This window comes from Charadrius vociferus, unplaced genomic scaffold, assembly GCF_000708025.1.
Source record: "Charadrius vociferus isolate BGI_N301 unplaced genomic scaffold, ASM70802v2 scaffold964, whole genome shotgun sequence".
NCBI lineage: Eukaryota > Metazoa > Chordata > Aves > Charadriiformes > Charadriidae > Charadrius > Charadrius vociferus.
The window spans coordinates 674,750-691,457 of record NW_009647945.1 but is presented as its reverse complement, the minus strand read 5'-3'; the positions used below and the strand labels follow the sequence as shown (position 1 = coordinate 691,457).

The following is a 16,708-nucleotide window of genomic DNA, read 5'->3' as shown; positions in this document are numbered from 1 at the left end:
GAGGTGGGCTGGGGTGGCCTCATCCTGGGGGGGGACACACAAGCCAAAAGCCCCCGGGGCAGGGAGCCCAGGGGACGTCAGAGCCACGGGGCGGCTTCAGAGCCACATCTCCAATTAAGGGCAAGCCCCGGCGTCCCTCCCGGCCCTCTTGCTTTGACAGCACCATGCCTGGAAAGCCGGCTAATCTAAACATCATCATTTCAGGGGAGCTGGCGGAGCTCCCGTCCCGCCTTTAACCGCTTCAGCCCCGTCCCCTGTCCCCGAGCCCACCCCGCGGGAACGGGGGGCGGCGGAGGGTCGGGGCAGCCCCCGTGGTGGCTCGAAGAGGGTGGAAGTCTGGTTTTCCCATTAAAATTCAACCCCCAGGTGATGAAATCCAACCCCGCCGCAGACGGAGACACCGTCTCCTCCGCTGGGATCCGCGGGGAGCCCTTTTGGGGGTGGGAGCGTTGCTGCACCCCCTCCCTCCGCCCGGCCATGCTGAGCACCGTCCCACCGCGTTCAATTAAGCAGGTGCTTCTTCATTAAGCACCAGCGATTCGCTTTACGAGCTCTGGGCAGAGACGGGGCCCCAGCAGGGAGAGGATGGCTCCTTGTCCCACTTCCAGCAACCGGGATGGAGTCGGGGAAGGAGCCGGTGGAGGTTTTTTTTGGGGTACGAGGAGGGCAGAGTCCCTCCGGCCTTCCTCCCCACCCTCCCTCTTCCTCCGCTCCCTTCCCTTCTCCTCCCCAAAGCTTTCCGCCACCCTTCCTCCCCGCTCCGGCCTCCCCGGGAGATGCCCCAGCTCGACCCTGCTCGCCCGGGGAACCCGCAGACCCCCACGATGGCCCATCCCCGTCCCCATCCCCGTCCCCTTGAAATCCTCCCGCCGGGAAAAGCAGCATCCCCAGCCCGGCCCAGCAGCTGGGATCCTTTAGGAATTTGCAGAGGAAGCAGCCCGACAAGATAAAATTAGGACGGAGGGGAGAGGGAGGGGAGAGCGGGGAAGGCAGGAGGATGCCGTTCTCCCGTCCTTCCCCACCACGGCGGCGGAGAAAATCCCAGTCCTCCATTTTTCTCCCCGCCTTTGCCGAATCCAGGTTCCGGAGCCGCTGCGCCGGGCAAGGGAAACCATGGCAACCCCGGCAGCTCCCGCTTTCAAAATTCATAGCGTTTCACGTACGGGATTGGGAAGGGTTTGGGAAGTTTAGGAGAAACGGGGACCCTCTGGCCCCCTCCTCCCCCTCTCTCCCAGCCACCCATTCCCATCTCAAAGCACGCCTCCGCCGGCGCGTTTCCCTAACGAGCGCGGGTCCTCGTCATGAGACAGAGAGGACCCTGTCTCCTGGGGATGGGCTTGCAGGGACTGGGATGGAGCGGGATACGTGGTGGTGCATCAGCATCTGCTGGATATGGGAAGCCGTAAAGTACAACCCGGCCAAGGAGAGCCCAGGACAGCACGGACACGTCCTTGGGAAGACCAACTCTGGAGCCGGGAGAGCCATCACGGCTCACCCCCAGTGAGCAAAGAGCCTGCTCCAGCCAAGAAGACAACGTGAGCAAAAGCAGGACTTGTGTCTCCCTCTTCATGTGGCTGTTGGAGTCTTCTTGATGTCCTGATGTTCACGACCTGCTCTTTTGAGACATCAGGTCAGGCAGGAACGGGAACATGGGATGAAAGGGAGCCCATCAGCGGGAAGGGCGAGGGCGTTTGGGGGAGACCTAGTTTAATGTGCAAAAAAGCCTCAACTTTCTTTTCAACCTCACCAGCCCCAGTTCCTCGTGATGGTTATCAAGTTCCCCCTGGGAAACTTGGTGAAAGCCGCAGAGCAGAGATGTGCGGATCCTGGAAAGGAGATGTGTGGATCCTGGGAGGAGATGTATGGATCTGGGAAGGAGATGTGTGGATCCAGGGAGGAGATGTGTGGACCTGGGGAGGAGATATGTGGATGCAGGGAGGAGATGTGTGGATCCAGGGAGGAGATGTGTGGGCCTGGGGAGCTGTGTGGATCCAGGGAGGAGATGTGTGGATCCAGGGAGGAGATGTGTGGATCCAGGGAGGAGATGTGTGGACCTGGGGAGGAGATATGTGGATCCAGGGAGGAGATGTGTGGATCCAGGGAGGAGATGTGTGGGTTTGGGAAGATGTGTGGACCTGGGGAGGAGATGTGTGGATCCAAAGAGGAGCTGTGTGCATCCGGGGAGGAGATGTGTGGGTTTGGGAAGGAGATGTGTGGACCTGGGGAGGAGATGTGTGGATCCAAAGAGGAGCTGTGCGCATCCGGGGAGGAGATGTGTGGATCCTGGAAGGAGATGTGTGGATCCGGGGAGGAGATGTGCAGATCCTGGAAGGAGATGTGTGATCTGGGGAGGAGATGTGTGGATCCGGGGAGGAGATGTGTGATCTGGGGAGGAGATGTGCGGATCCGGGGAGGAGATGTGTGGATCTCGGGAAGCCAGAGATGAGCCCTGCGATGCCTTTGCTTGAAAAGGGAAAGGTGCAGAGTGTTTCACTGCAAACAAGGAAACCCTCCCACGGAGCGTCTGCTCGGCAGAAGCCGTCGGCGTGACAACTGCCGAAGGAGCCGTGGTGCCATCTCGGCGCTGTGCCGGGGCCATCTCAGCCGTAGGGCACTCCCCGGGGATCCCCTGGGACCCCCAGAGCAACTGAGGGGGAGCCCCGAGAGGAGCACGGCGCTGCTGTAAGGGCTCATCTCCGCTCCCCTCCGCAAACCAGAGCCCCTTTCCGTAGGTGGGACATCAACGTCAAGCCAGGGGAAAGCCAGCAGCTCCCCGGAGCCAGTGCCACCAGGCTCTGGGGGATGGCAGTCAGGGCAAAAAGCCAGCTCGGGGACATTGTGGGCCACCCATGCACGGGGGCTTCCCGAGAGGTTCTTCTCACCGTATGGGAAATTTAGGATCGCCAAGTTGAAACCTGGGGGTCTCTACACAAGTCTGCTGAGCTCACAGAACCCAAACCTCTTGCGTACTTATGGGGAAAAGATGAAGAATCGCAGAGTGTGATTGCACAATCCCCATTTCCCGGGGCAAGCAGCCCAAATCCAGCAGCTCTGGACACTCTCTGGACTTGGAGCCACTTGCTGCCCCGGGGACGGCTTGGTGATGCCGTGCTGGGCACAGATGATGTGCCGGTGGTTGGAGAACTGCCACGGACACGGGTAGAGTCCTGCTTAAAACTTCTTCCCTCCAGCTGGCGAAACAGCATCTCGGTCCTGCAGAGCCTCAGCCCTCGGCTTCTGCTCCTTGTGATGATGCTCCCCTGGGACACGGGGACGGCCGGGAGGTCCTCGTCCTGGCTGGCAGGATGGCTTCCCCACTGCCCACCGAAGCTGTGAGTCACCTCCTTGGGCACGTCCAACTCGACTCATGATGAACCCAGCTTTCTTCCCACCCTGGATGTTTCCCGCCTGGAAACCACCGTCCTTCAAAGAGGTCATCTTCAGTTTATTAAGCAGATATCCAACACCTCCGGGCACTTATATGACCAGTGAAACACCCACAGCTCCAATCTGAACCGGAGGGGGAAACAGGACTGTACCGAGGAGAAGGAAGAGTTTTTTCTTCAGAAGTTTCTTCAAACTGACAGAAGAAGTTTCTTCAAACTTCTTCAGTTTCTTCCTCTGATCATCTTCAGTGCAGAAGATGATCAACTTCTAATACCCTCTGGGATGGGCCACAAGCCAAAAGATAACTAAATTTAGGAGCTTAATGGTCCACTCGGCCCAAGGCATTGCCCAATTCTTACGCGTAACACAGATGAATGTGACAACTCCTCCAAGGGGAAGTCCACATCCAGCACCAGCCTCCAGCTGCCCCAGTTAGTGTGTCCCAGGAGTTTCCTCGAGGAAACCTCACGGTGACCCACAGATAAAGCCATCCTGCCTGCAAGCAGGTGGTCATCGAGGACCTGCAAAGCTTAGAAGATGGAGGAACATCTGAGCATCTCCAGGAGGCTCACCTGGAAAACGGGCAGCTCTCCTCCTCTGAACCCTCCAGGAAAGCAAAAAATAACCCCCCAGGGCATTTCTTCTCCAACTTTTAAACCTGCCGACAACCCGACGGCAAAACGGACGGTAAACGCAAGTCTCACGGTAAATGCCAGTCTTGCCCTGAGCTCTTGGGGCTTCAAGCCCCGGGCAGGAGGCACCGGCAGCAGCGGCGCAGCGTGCTCCTGGCAGGGCTGGAACCCACCAGCCCACCTCCCCAGGCCAAGGGAACGACTCACGTTCAACCAAACCCTCCAGAACCCGACCCCGGAGGGGAACTCCCAGCGGGCAGCGACGTTTTCAGGCAAGCATCCCATGTTTTGAAGGGGAGGAAGGGTAGGAGCTGGCTGGGGATGATGGGGGAGATGCGTAAAGCAGCAGCAGCTCCTTCCTTTGAGACGTACGCTTCCCTTTCAGGCTGACAGCTGTGGCCTAATTTTCAAGAAAACTGACAAGCGCCTTATTTCCTCCCCCCCCCATAATTTCTCTTCGCCGCAAATAAAATAGGTTAAAGGAGCGGACGCAGAGCCGTGACAACCGGAGCCGGGAGAGGCTGATCGGGTTCGGGGCGTGCGCTGCCTGAAGAGAGGTGGGAGCCGTGGTGCCTGTACTCGCCCTTCCCCTTCCCACCCCACCGCTTCACTTTAAGACGAAGAAACAAAACCGCTTTCACTCCTAAAAGCGTGGCCGAGGAGCAGGTTGATGTCCTAAAGGTGGATGAGCCTTTACACCCCCTCCAATAGGGACAAGTCGTATTTCTCCCCCATAGAGAAGGCAAATTTGGGGGAAGACGGTCCCGTTGGGCATCCCCAGACCAGCCTGGGGTTGGAGTACGGCGGGAATACACCGTGTGTTTGAGGGTGAAGCTTTCCAGAAGGAAATAAAGGGACTGGAATGGGGTGGCAGTGTCCCATGGGTGGCAGCAGGTGGGAGGACCCATGGGCTCGGCTCGGGGACAAGCGCGCTCCGGGGTGGGAGGTGACCCTGCCTCGTCTCTTCTGCCAACACCTCGATTATTTGGACCTGCCGCTGACTTTTCCCTCGCTGTGCTCGAGCAAACCGGCTGTATTTTGCTCCACCGGCTCCGAGCCATGTGCAGACACACTCGAGGCAGCGCTAACGCTCGTATGGCTTCGGCGAGAAGGGACAGGAGGAGCGGGGACACTCAGGCGTACCCCAGTGCTCCGGGAAGGAGGTCCCTGCGAGTAACCCAGCGAGCCCGGCCGCTCTCCCGACTCGAAAGAGTGGCAGCTGAAAAAAACACCCCCATTTATGCTGTGCTTTAGATGCCCCACGTTATTTCGGCCTTAAGCCGGGCTTGCCTCTGCGCCTGCCGCCTCTCCGCTGCCTTTTGGCATCCCGGGAGGGATCCCAAGGGGGGGATGCAGCCCGAGGAGCCTCCCTCCCCCCTGACCCTCCCAAGACCCATAGATGCACAAGAGGAGAAGGGCTGGATGCTCCCTGCAGCGCCAGCACCCCAAAAGCACCCGACGCTAGAAGGGGACCTGCTCCAGGCCGAGAGCAGCTCACACGCCGATGGGAAGAAGCACCAAAGGGAAGGAGCTCCCAAGCAGGGTGGTTTTAACACAGCTCCACATTTTCAGCAGGGAGACGAAAATGTGCCATCCCGGGACATCTCACCACAGAATGTCCCATCCCGGGACATCCCACCCCAGGATGTCCCATCCCGGGACATCCCACCCCAGGATGTCCCATCCCGGGACATCCCACCACAGAATGTCCCATCCCGGGACATCCCACCCCAGGATGTCCCATCCGGGGACATCCCACCCCAGAATGTCCCACCCCGGGACATCCCACCCCAGAATGTCCCACCCCGGGACATCCCACCCCAGGATGTCCCACCCCGGGACATCCCACCCCAGGATGTCCCATTCCGGGACATCCCACCCCAGGATGTCCCATCCCGGGACATCCCACCCCAGGATGTCCCACCCCGGGACATCCCACCCCAGAATGTCCCACCCCGGGACATCCCACCCCAGGATGTCCCACCCCGGGACATCCCACCCCAGGATGTCCCATTCCGGGACATCCCACCCCAGGATGTCCCATCCCGGGACGGGGGGGGGGGGGCCGCCGGCGGAGAGCGGATGGGCTGCGAGATGCTCGAAAGCAGGCAGGAATGGGGGGAAAAAAAAAAAAAGTATAAAAAAAATTATAAAAATCCCTTGATGAGAGCAGCAGGAGGCAAAACACTCAGCACTGCCTTGAGGTTTTTAAGCCAGCGTGCCCTGCGCCGTGGGGATAATCCTGGGAAAGATCTTCTGTAAGAGAGATGGGGCAAAAAATGCCGTTATTCAGCCTCTCCCAGACTCCTCGTCCGGCCTTTTACCTCCACAGAGGTGAATAAACGGTGATGTCGTATTTGCAGAGCAAGAGAAGGAAACACCACCAGAACCGCCCCCCCGGCCCCGACCGATGGGATCAGATGGGTTAAATTAGCAGCTAATGGCCAAAACCGCTGCCCCTACGATGAGGGTCCTCACCCCAAGCGACCGGGCAAGGAAAATTTGGGAGACACCTTGGAAGCTGCTTTGTTTTTCCGGAGCGCTCCGGCTGGGATGCCAGGGGAAAGCGCTGGGAGGGAGCAAATATCCCCCCTCCCCGCTGGGGCCCTGCCCTTTGAAGGAACTTGGCCATTTCGGGAGGATTTTCCTCCCCTCCGCACACTTCCCCTTCCTCCCCTCCACCCTCTCGCTGACCCAAATTAGTCCCAGCCCACTCGGGTGCTGCCGCTCACATGTGGTTCCCATTTTTCTACGGGAAAACCCATCAAAATCCTTGCAGGCGGCTCCCAGTCCGGCCGATCCCGGAGCAGATTTCGGCGGGTAGGACGGCGAGCTCATCCCCAAAATCTCATCCCCTGGATGGCATCTCCCGTCCTTCCCCGGGGGGAGTCCAGCCTCACCCATCACCTGCTCTCCCAGCGGGGATAATCCTTACGGAGAGCAACCAGGCTCTTCCATCCTGAAGGTAGCGCCGCTGACAGCTCCCAGCGCGTCGCCACCCTCTAGCCTGGGGGAAATTGGGGTTTTGGGTTTTTTTTTCCCCCTCCAGCTCCCGCTCCATGGGGCTGCGGATGGGTAGCGGAGAGCCCAGCGTGATGCCCTATAGCCTGGGTGAATTAAAACCTCATTAAGCACGGCGGAGCCCACGGCGGGATGTAAAATAGGCAATTTGAGAGCTGGGGGGGGGGTTTAGAGGTACAGCGGGGGTGATGGATCCCACCCCAAATTCACATCAAAGCCCGAAAGGAGCCGGTGGGCGGATGGGGCAGTGGGAGACGCGTAAAAAAGGAGAGCATGGATGTCCCCGCGTCGCTCCACCACCACTCCGGATCTCCGGCTGCAGGGTTTCCCATAGCTGGGTGGAGGCAGAGCCGGGGAGAGGAGATTTTGGGGGAGCGGGGTTAAAAGGAGGCGCGGAGGAAACGAGCTGGAGAGGAGCGAGGAGAAGCCCGCAGCGCTGGGGATGCTCGGCACCCCGCTCCAGCACCCCGCGCCCGGCCGGGAGGGAGCCCCGCTTTCTGCTTTGCAAATGGGCAGAAAACAAACAAATAAAAAGCTTTTTCTGGTTCCTCCTTTCCGCCAGGCACGAGGCGGTGAGGGGGAGGGAGGGAGAGCGCACAGTTCATTAAAGCAGGAGGGCAGGCGGCCAGCGAGCATCCTGGCAGGCAGAGCAGTGGATTTTCGCAGGCTCGCTGCCTCCCGACACAGAAGCTTCCCTTGTAGCAGCTCACAGCTGTTTGGATTTTACCCGAGTTCATATCACAGTTTATCAAAGGGGCTGCATGTTTTTTTCCTTCTTTTTTTTTTTTCTTCCTTTTTTCTTTTTTCCTTCTTTTTTCCTTCTTTTTTTTCCTTCTTTTTTTTCATTCTTTTTTTTTCCCTTCTTTTTTTTCATTCTTTTTTTCCCTTCTTTTTTTTTTTTCCTTCCTTTTTTTTTTTTTCCCCTGGACTTAGCCGAGTAGAAGCTGAACAGTTTCCGCAAAAAAAAAAAAAAGAAAAAAAAAAAGAAATACAAACGCAGGTTTTGTTCTGCAATGCAGCGGCGCGGAGGGTGGGAGGAAGAGGTGATACGCATCCCCCCCCCAGCCCCAGTTCACTTGCTGGTGGGGCGGAGGGATTTTCGGGGCATGGGGTTGGAGCTGGAGGGGCCACAGTGGCATCAGCACAGCCGAAGGAAGGAGTAGCGGAAGGGGATCCCACGTGCCAGCCCTGGGAACCTCCAGCTCCTCAGGAGGTATGGAGATGTTTGGCCAAGCAAACCACGTGTCCAGGGGAGCCCAAGAGCATCCTGGCCTGGGAGAAGAGGAGGATTTTGGTTAGCCCTAGCTCTGGAGCACCCCTTGAGGAGGTGATGTGCCCTGGTGGCCAAGAAGGCCAAGGGCATCCTGGGGGGCATCAAGAAGAGTGTGGCCAGCAGGTCGAGGGAGGTCATCCTCCCCCTCTGCTCTGCCCTGGGGAGGCCACATCTGGAGCACCGTGTCCAGTTCGGGGCTCCCCGGGTCAAGGAGGACAGGGAACTGCTGGAGAGGGTCCAGCAAAGGGCTACGGAGATGCTGAGGGGACTGGAGCATCTCTCTGGTGAGGAAAGGCTGAGGGACGTGGGGCTGTTCAGTCTGGAGAAGAGAAGACTGAGGGGGATCTTATCAACGCTGATCAATCCTCCAAGGGAGGTGCTGGGGGATGGGAACAGTCTGTTTCCAGCGGTGCCCAGTGACAGGACAAGAGGGAACGGGCACAAAGGTGTCCATGGGCAGTTCCATCTCCACCTGAGGAGGGCCTTCTCTGCTGTGAGGGCGGCAGAGCAGTGGCACAGGCTGCCCAGAGAGGTGGGGGAGTCTCCCCCTCTGGAGCCATCCCAAACCCGCCTGGATGCCGTCCTGTGCCACTGCTGGAGGTGCCCCTGCTCTGGCCGGGGGTGGCACTGGGGGAGCTCCAGAGGGCCCTTCCCACCCCCACCAGTCTGGGATTCTGCGATGGGCTGGGAGGCGGGACAGTGAGGCAGGAGGAAAGGACGAGGTTAAAGATGGGGTGGGGAGGCACGATGGGACAAGGGGACAGTGCATCACTGCAGGACGGTGGCACCCTGGGGGCTTCAGCATCCCTTCCATCCCAAAACCAACATCCACCAGCTCCGTACAGGATTCCCAGCTGATCCCTCGCTATCCGAGCCTGTGGCTAAACCCCCGTCCCACTCCCTCCCCAGAGCCCTCCCCGCTGGGATGGCTGATGGGCCGCCTTCTCCTCTCCTCTCCTCCCCTTCCCTTCCCTCCCCAGCCCCAGACGGAGCGCAGGGGCCCTGGGAACGCCAAGCAGGACGAGCAAAAAGCGATTTAACACGCTCCTCGCTGCCTGCCTGCCAAGAGCATCGGATGTCTGCGCTTCATAGGACACGCCGGCCCTTCTGCTCCCCTCCTCTCCCATTCCCCATCCCGGGCAGCGTGTTCAAACCCACTTCGCTTTTTTTTTTTTTCCTCCCTTCACCTACTTTTTGGGGGAGAAAGGGGTGTTCTGCCTCTCCCTGAGGCAGAAAAATCCCCTCCTGCCCAAAAAGAGGGGACCGGCCACCCCAACCCCATGCCAAGGGCATCACTGTGAAGCCCCACGTGCACCCAACGTGACGTGGTGGTGTTTGCCCCCAGCTCTTCGCTATTCAGCTCGCCGCTGGCCTCAGCCCAGCAGGACTTTGAGACCTCAAGATTTCCAGCCGGGTGAACTTTTCCCATCTGCAGGAGCCATAAATGCCGGGCCCCATCACGAGGCTTGGGATTTTCCAACTCCCCAGCCCTGAATTGGCCGAATAACCTTATCCGCTCCAGCCTCCGTCTTCCAGAGGGGGATGGAGAACCAGCCGACCCTCCTGGCTGCCCCCCACACCACCCCACAGGGTTCAAACATCCCCCAAAAAAGCCAAGGAGCAGCCCTGGTTGAAGGGACAAGCCACGCGCATCATAGAACGGTCTAGTTTGGAAGACACCTTGAAGATCATCAAATCCAACCATCAACCCACACACTGCCAAACCCACCACTAGACCATGGCCCTCAGCACCACGTTTACACGTCTTTTAAAGACCTCCAGGGATGGTGACTCCACCACTTCCCTGGGCAGCCTCTTCCAACGCCTGACAACCCTTTTGGTGAAGAACTTTTCCCTCATGTCTAATCTAAACCTCCCCTGGTGTCGCACGGGAGGTGGCTGAAGACTCACCCCAGGGCCCCCTCCCACACAGCTTTACTTTTTACTAGGTCACATAGTGACAGGACGAGGGGGAATGGCTATAAACTGGAAGAGGGCAGGTTTAGATTAAACATTAGGAAGAAGTTTTTCACTTTGAGGGTGGTGAGGCACTGGAACAGGTTGCCCGGAGAGGTTGTTGAGGCCCCATCCCTGGAGGTGTTCAAGGCCAGGCTGGACGTGGCCTTGGGCAACCTGGGCTGGTGGGAGGTGTCCCTGCCCATGGCAGGGAGGTTGGAACTCGATGATCTTCAAGGCCCCTTCCAACCCAAACCATTCTATGATTCTGTGATTAACCTCAGAAAAGGCTCCGTGTGAAGGTGCTCGCCAGCGGGGAGCTTTATTTAACGGCTCTAGAAAACATGCTGAGACAACCCCCACGCGCAGGTCCCCGCCGGGGGAGCGAAGCGCTGACTCAGCCGTCCTCTCGCGCCCCCGGGGTGCCACCGCTCGGCCCGAAAACGGCCTCTCTGGGCTTCAAAGTGAAGCCCTTCGCTCGAAAGCGATGTCTCCAGCCACTCCGGCACATCCCGTAACCCCAGAGGGTTCGTTTGCCGTCCTGGCAAGGCACGTCAGCCACCAATGCCTGAGCTTAGGGGCTTAGGTAGGGCTTAGCCTCTCCCTTAATCCCCCCCATCCCACAGCGCCGGTACCACCGAGCGAGGTGTTAAATCCAGCCCGTAAACCTCAGTGCTGCTCCGCTGCCTGCCTCCCGAGCGGCCGGAGCAGTTTTCCTTCCCGCAGGGTCGGCCGTGCCGCTCCAAGGAGCCATGTGATGCTTTGGAAGCATCTCCTCTGCATTTTTTTTTTTTTTGCCTCTCCAAGCCCTCGTCGGGTGGCCAACAGCTGAATGCGAATATTTGCTTCTTGCTTAAGGGCTCCGCTGAGTCCAGGAGGGCCACGTGCCAGCTAGGGCGGATAGCTCCCAATTAGCGAGAAGGTCTCAGGGTCTGCTCGTCAAGGCGAGAGGGAACGCCGACGAGCGACGGCTGGTGCTCCTGCCTCCAACAACCCTTTGGGAGACGCTCTGGAGTGCAAACGTGCCTCACTGGAGAAGAGAAGGCAGCACTTTCACTCCTGAGTTTTGAAGATGGAATAACCTTATTGGCCCCCCACAAAAGTCACAAGTGATGGCGAGAGAGACTGACCCCTAAAGGAAACCCCCGTCTGCTGCGATGCCAAAAAGACCCCACCTCCTTGGAAGGGACCACGGCAGCAGGTTTGCCACCTCACCGGTTCCCCAAGGGGAGAGGGGTGGAAAGCGTGAGGCTCTGGGTGACTCGTACCACTGGAGCCCCCTCAGCACGTCCCTTTGCGAAGAGGATCCCTCGCCCAGGCGCTCACGAGGCATCTAAGCGGCTTTGAAGAGCCCTTTCCTGGATGCTGCCCGGTGTATGAGCTGCGCCGCGGCCGCAGGCTCTCCCTGCCTGAGGTCCCCTTGGGTGGTGGCACGGGTGAGGCATCACACCACGGTTTGATCTGGTGACGCCGTGCCGGATCCCACCGGGGAAGGCGGTAGACCGAGAAGGGCATCTCTTGGATGCACCAGCGGCGCTGGCAGATGGACCATGTGCCAGCGCTGGGTTATTCCCCAGCCCACTGGTCCCAGGCAAGGGAGGAGAAATGATCTGGAGTCTTCCTTATGAATGATAGAAGCTTTTGGAGCTTTGCCTGCTATTTTAAAGGCAGTCTGGGTTTCTGTTTAGCTCCACCCTGTCTTCTCTGGCAAACCATCTCAAGATACCCAGCTTGGGACCGAGCTCACTGATGGTGACCCATCACAGCCCCCACCTCCGCCCGGGAGGGCCGTGGGTGCTTCTCCCGCCCATTTCTCCGCGGTGGGCAGGCACCGGAGCAGCTCTGCACGTCTTGGGGACCACACGTCCCTACAGAGCAAGGGATGGTCCCACCTCCAGCGGCTCCTGCAGAGACTGCTGCTCAAACCACATTCCTGTGCTCAGGCGCATGACGTACCATCACCTCTGCCCCCGGGACTCCAAGGACACATCAGGAGAGAGATTGAAGTCCTTTCAGCGTCAGCAACCGGACAGGAACGAGCTTGAGCCGGGTTAGAAATAAACTACTTTTAACCGTAGACCCTCCGCCTGACCTCACAGACCTTCGAACTCGGCAACGTGACTGCCGAGGGAAAACTGCCGCGCTGCGCTTTAATAAAAACCCCGTCCCCCGTTTCCCTTTCCCCCCCAGCGCTGGAAATCATTGCTGAAACTTAACAGGTCGATTTTCCTTCCCTGCTTCCCCGTTCCCGGGCTGGCTGGCAGCAGGAAGGGGCGACGGTGGTCCCGGAGGGGAGGGGAAGATGATGGGTACAAAGGGAGCAAAGGGCTCGTGCCGGCGGTGGGGGAGGACGGCACTTGCTCACACCCCGTCCCGGTCTCTCCAGCATCCCCATCGCGCTCTCCAGCTCGGGATGAAACATCACCAGCGTCTCCCAAGGCAAACACGAGGTTGGCTTCTCACCCCGCTGCGCCAAACAGCTGAGCTGGCTTGCGGACAGGGGCGGGATGTAACGTGGGAATGCACATATGGCTTCAATTTGAAAAGTGGCTAAAAATAGCACCACGAGGCTCCCACGTTCAACTGGGGCTCTCCGGCAAGAGATCAGTCTTTTCCAAAGAGTCCTGTAAAAGTTTTCCCTGCTCTGTTCCCATCTTCCTTTTTTTTTTTCCGGAGGACACAGAGATGTAGCTAAAACCGGCACTTCAACCGCCATCAGTAGGTTTCAGAGTTAATCACTAGTACCCCAAGGCCATGGCTCACCACCGCTTTGGCTCCAGACCTGCGGCTACCCCACGTGAGCCCCAACGTGACTTGACAAAGGACAGAGTCATATATTATTAATTTTTTTTTTTTTTTTTTGGCGCTTCACAGGATTTTTTGGGGCATGAGTCACCGTAAAAAGCCCCGACTTGCTGAGCTGCCGCGAGCCGGTCGCACCGCACCGCCGGCTGGCTGCTGGGAAAGCCGGCCCCGCCGGCCAAGGCTCATCCTGCCAGAGCCGGAGGGGAAGATTTGAGGTGGCTGTGACACGGGGGAAAGCCGAAATGGGACCTTGCCCAGGCTCGCTGCTGCTCTAATTGCCCCGCACCCTTAACGAGGAATAGGGCTGCTTCCCCTGGCAGGGGTTGCTCAAACCAGGGGCTGTGTAGACCAGGGAGAAGAGAGGGGATGCCACCAGTGGGATATCGCCTCTTCCCTATTCTTAGATCCCCATATGATTAATCCCAGCATTTCCAGACTCTTAGCAGAAGCAAAAAATCATACTCTCAGCTGGATTTTTTTTTTTTTTTTTGGGGGGGGGAAATTTAATGTACTATCATTAAATAGATCTGATGGAAATCTGAAAGAGTAAGTTAAATTCTATTATGCCCCCCAAAGAGCGGCTCCACCCCTGCCCTGCCCGCCTTTCATCTCCCGATTGCGCCCCGCCGCGCTTCCCCTCCATGTTAATCGCTCCACGGGATGAATTATAGAATCACAGAATCGTCTAGGTTGGAAGAGACCCTTGGGATCATCCAGTCCAACCATCTACCCTACTCTACAAAGTTCTCCCCTACACCATGTCCCCCAACACCACATCTAAACGGCTCTTAATCGAGAGAAATCAGCTTTTTAGGGCAGGGCACAGCGCCCAGCTTGGCCGAGCGGATTTTGAGAGCTCCGCATGCTTTATTTTCTGAGCATGGTGATGGGACACCCCCCTCCCTCCGCCTCGTGCCCCCCTCCGCCTTTGGAGAAGCAGCTCTCTCCTCCCACGGGAGCACGGTTTGGGTTTCTCGCTCTCCCCACGTTCATTTGGATGCCACCTCCCTGAAAAGAAGGGAAGGAAAATCCTCGCCCTGCCTCCCCCTAACCTCCTCGCTGATTTCCCCACCTCACTTCGACCGTTAAGCCCATTATTTCCCAGCGAGCCGAGGAATCGGCGTCCCTTGCCCCACATTTCGCCGCATTGAGGACGATGCCCTGCCAGCTGCCGCGACATCTGGCTCCCCAGCCTCCAGGACGCTCGGCTTTCCAGCCTCCGCCTCCGCTCCTTAAGAAGCCGAAGCAAAACCGACCAACGCCAAGCATCGAAACACGCGGTTTTGGGGGGCTGAGGCTCCGCCGGGCGAGCGTCTCGCCCAGCCGGGTGGAGGGATTCACTCGATTTGGCACTCGGAGCCCAAACTTGTCTTCAAGCTCTGGCTGGTCTAGTTGTTTCTTAACGAAACGGGCTCTGACAATGCTATTTAATAAGGAGCTACTTCGCCTCCGGGGATGGGAGGGAGAAATATGGTGCCTGGACATGCGAAAGGCAAGTCCTGTTTGCTCTGAAACCGTCCACCGGCAAGCGAGGGAGGCTTGGAGGTGTGATTTTTGGCTCTGAGGGAGCTCGGTGCTTGGGCTGCTCGAGCCCGTCGTCCCCGTCCCACCCTGCCCGGGGGGCACTGGGGAGATTCGGCGAGGCTCGGCGGGGTGCTCTGACCTGATGATGAAGGCTCCTCTGGTCTCCAGGAGTTTCCGTTCACTGCTGAAGCGCTTGAGCAGGTTGATCATGAACTTGTAGAAGTAGGAGTTCATGGTGGGGGTGGAGGGCGAGCACTCCAAGCCTTTGGTACCTGGGGATGCGGGGGAAAAGGAGAGCAATTAGAGCAGCCAGAGTCCTCCTGCCAAAGCAGACACCCAAAACAGGGTCGCAGCGCTCAGCAGAGGAGGGCTGCTGCACGAAAAGACCATTTTCAAACCTCCTATCACCCCATCTGCTCGGTCCAAGCAGAGCCAGCCCTGCCGCAGCTCTCTCCATCCCCGGGGAAAGCATCTCGTGGTGGTCCCAGCCCCTGAAGCAGCACACGGGGGTGAAAGGGGCTTTTTGAGAGCTCACCCCAGAGCCGCTCGGCTTCGGTAGCTGATAGGAGAAGGGGTGGGGGAGGCTCTAGACGGACGGGCAAGCCCTTCTCCTCGGATACAGCATCTACACTCAGCCCGAAAACCAGATTGCTGGGGAGCTGAAGAGCCTTTAATCCAAGCCCGCATGCCAGAGATGCCCCGAGCCCAGCGCGCACGTAGCGGCACACACACACACGTTCGGTCCCGGGTCACGGCACGGCCACCGGTTTACGCTCGGTGACGTGATCTCCCCTGAGCAGAGCAGGAGCCACTTGGTGCTACGGCCTCACGTACAACGTGCCCCCGGGGGTTGGCACAAAGCACCGGTCAAACCACAGCAGAGCTCCAGGCTTAGAGATTGTACCCCAAAATGTTTTTTTTTTTTCCTTTGTTCTCTGTTTGCAAAACTCCACTGGTATTATATCCCTTCAAATAGTTTCTGAAATTTCTTCTTAACTTCTCAGAGTTCTCTGAGGTGCTGAGATACACCTCCTTCTCTTAATCCTTGCTTCCCCCCAATTTCTGGATTTTGCCTTCTATCTTCACAGCCTACCCCAGTTCCTTGGAAGTCAATATGCCTTTTAAGTCATAGTGAACCTCATTTGTCTGTTTTCCTGCACCACGATACCATAACTGTTAGGCAGATGTTTCCAAAACACTCGTTGCTTTCATAAAAACTTTTCAGATTACTGCTCTGACATAGACATCAAAAATGTAGGATGTTTTGTTTATTATCAGTTACAATTTCAGCAGTATTTTGAATATAGAATAAAACTATGCTACCTATCACAAAAGGGGAATAACAGCATTGAATCTTACACATCAGCAAATTTCTAAAAAAAAAATGTGCTAGATCCATGCTTAAAAGTAACAAACTTCCTACCAAAAGAGAGAAAAGGACAAAGGTAGAAAAAAATTCCACCAATGGTAGGCTAAAAAAAACTGAAAGAAGAGCAAGGTCTCTGGATGTGGTTTGCAGAGGAAAGCTGTCCAGATTATCCTACTTAAATTAGGTGTCTGGGTTCCTTATGTGAGCCCGTAAGGAACCATTCCCAATCTAATATGTGGATCCAAAACTAGGATTTATCCTCTCAAGGAGACAGCCTCATCATTACCTGAAAAGAGGACTTGAATGATTATCTTAATTAGATTTTTATCTTTTCTGTGGTGCAAATTTGGGAAAATGAACTACTTTCTGTACCCACTGTGAAGAATTCCTCCTAAGAGTGCATCAAACTTCATGGCTTCTTAATCTGCTAGAAAAGTATCTTTTATATGTTCCTCACTGTATGGGCCCTCCAGCCTGGAGCATCCCGGAGTGGCGGTTGGGTCGGGGCACGGACCCGCTCGCGGCACCCACCGATTCTGCCCAGAAAGCAAATAAGGCTTCGTTTTGAGGCAGCACTCAGAACCGACCCCATTTATGACTCTCAAACCCTCCCCAGGGACCTGCACCTGGGGAGGAAGAATGCTGGGCACCAGTATAGGTTAGGGGTGGACCTGCTGGGAAGTAGCTCTGAGGAGAAGGATCTGGGGGTCCTGGTAGACAGTAAATTATCCATGAGCCAGC

At 57.3% G+C, this 16,708-nt stretch overlaps 1 protein-coding gene across 1 annotated transcript in view; it reads right to left on the bottom strand.

Annotated features, from left to right (window-relative positions):
* The window catches only part of VAC14 (Vac14 homolog (S. cerevisiae)), a 71,198-nt gene that overhangs the window by 9,302 nt on the left and 45,188 nt on the right, over nt 1–16,708 (bottom strand). The window contains exon 14 of the mRNA XM_009883267.1: nt 14,738–14,870. Coding sequence (XP_009881569.1) covers nt 14,738–14,870 — 133 coding nt within the window. The remainder of the gene's footprint in view (nt 1–14,737; nt 14,871–16,708) is intronic.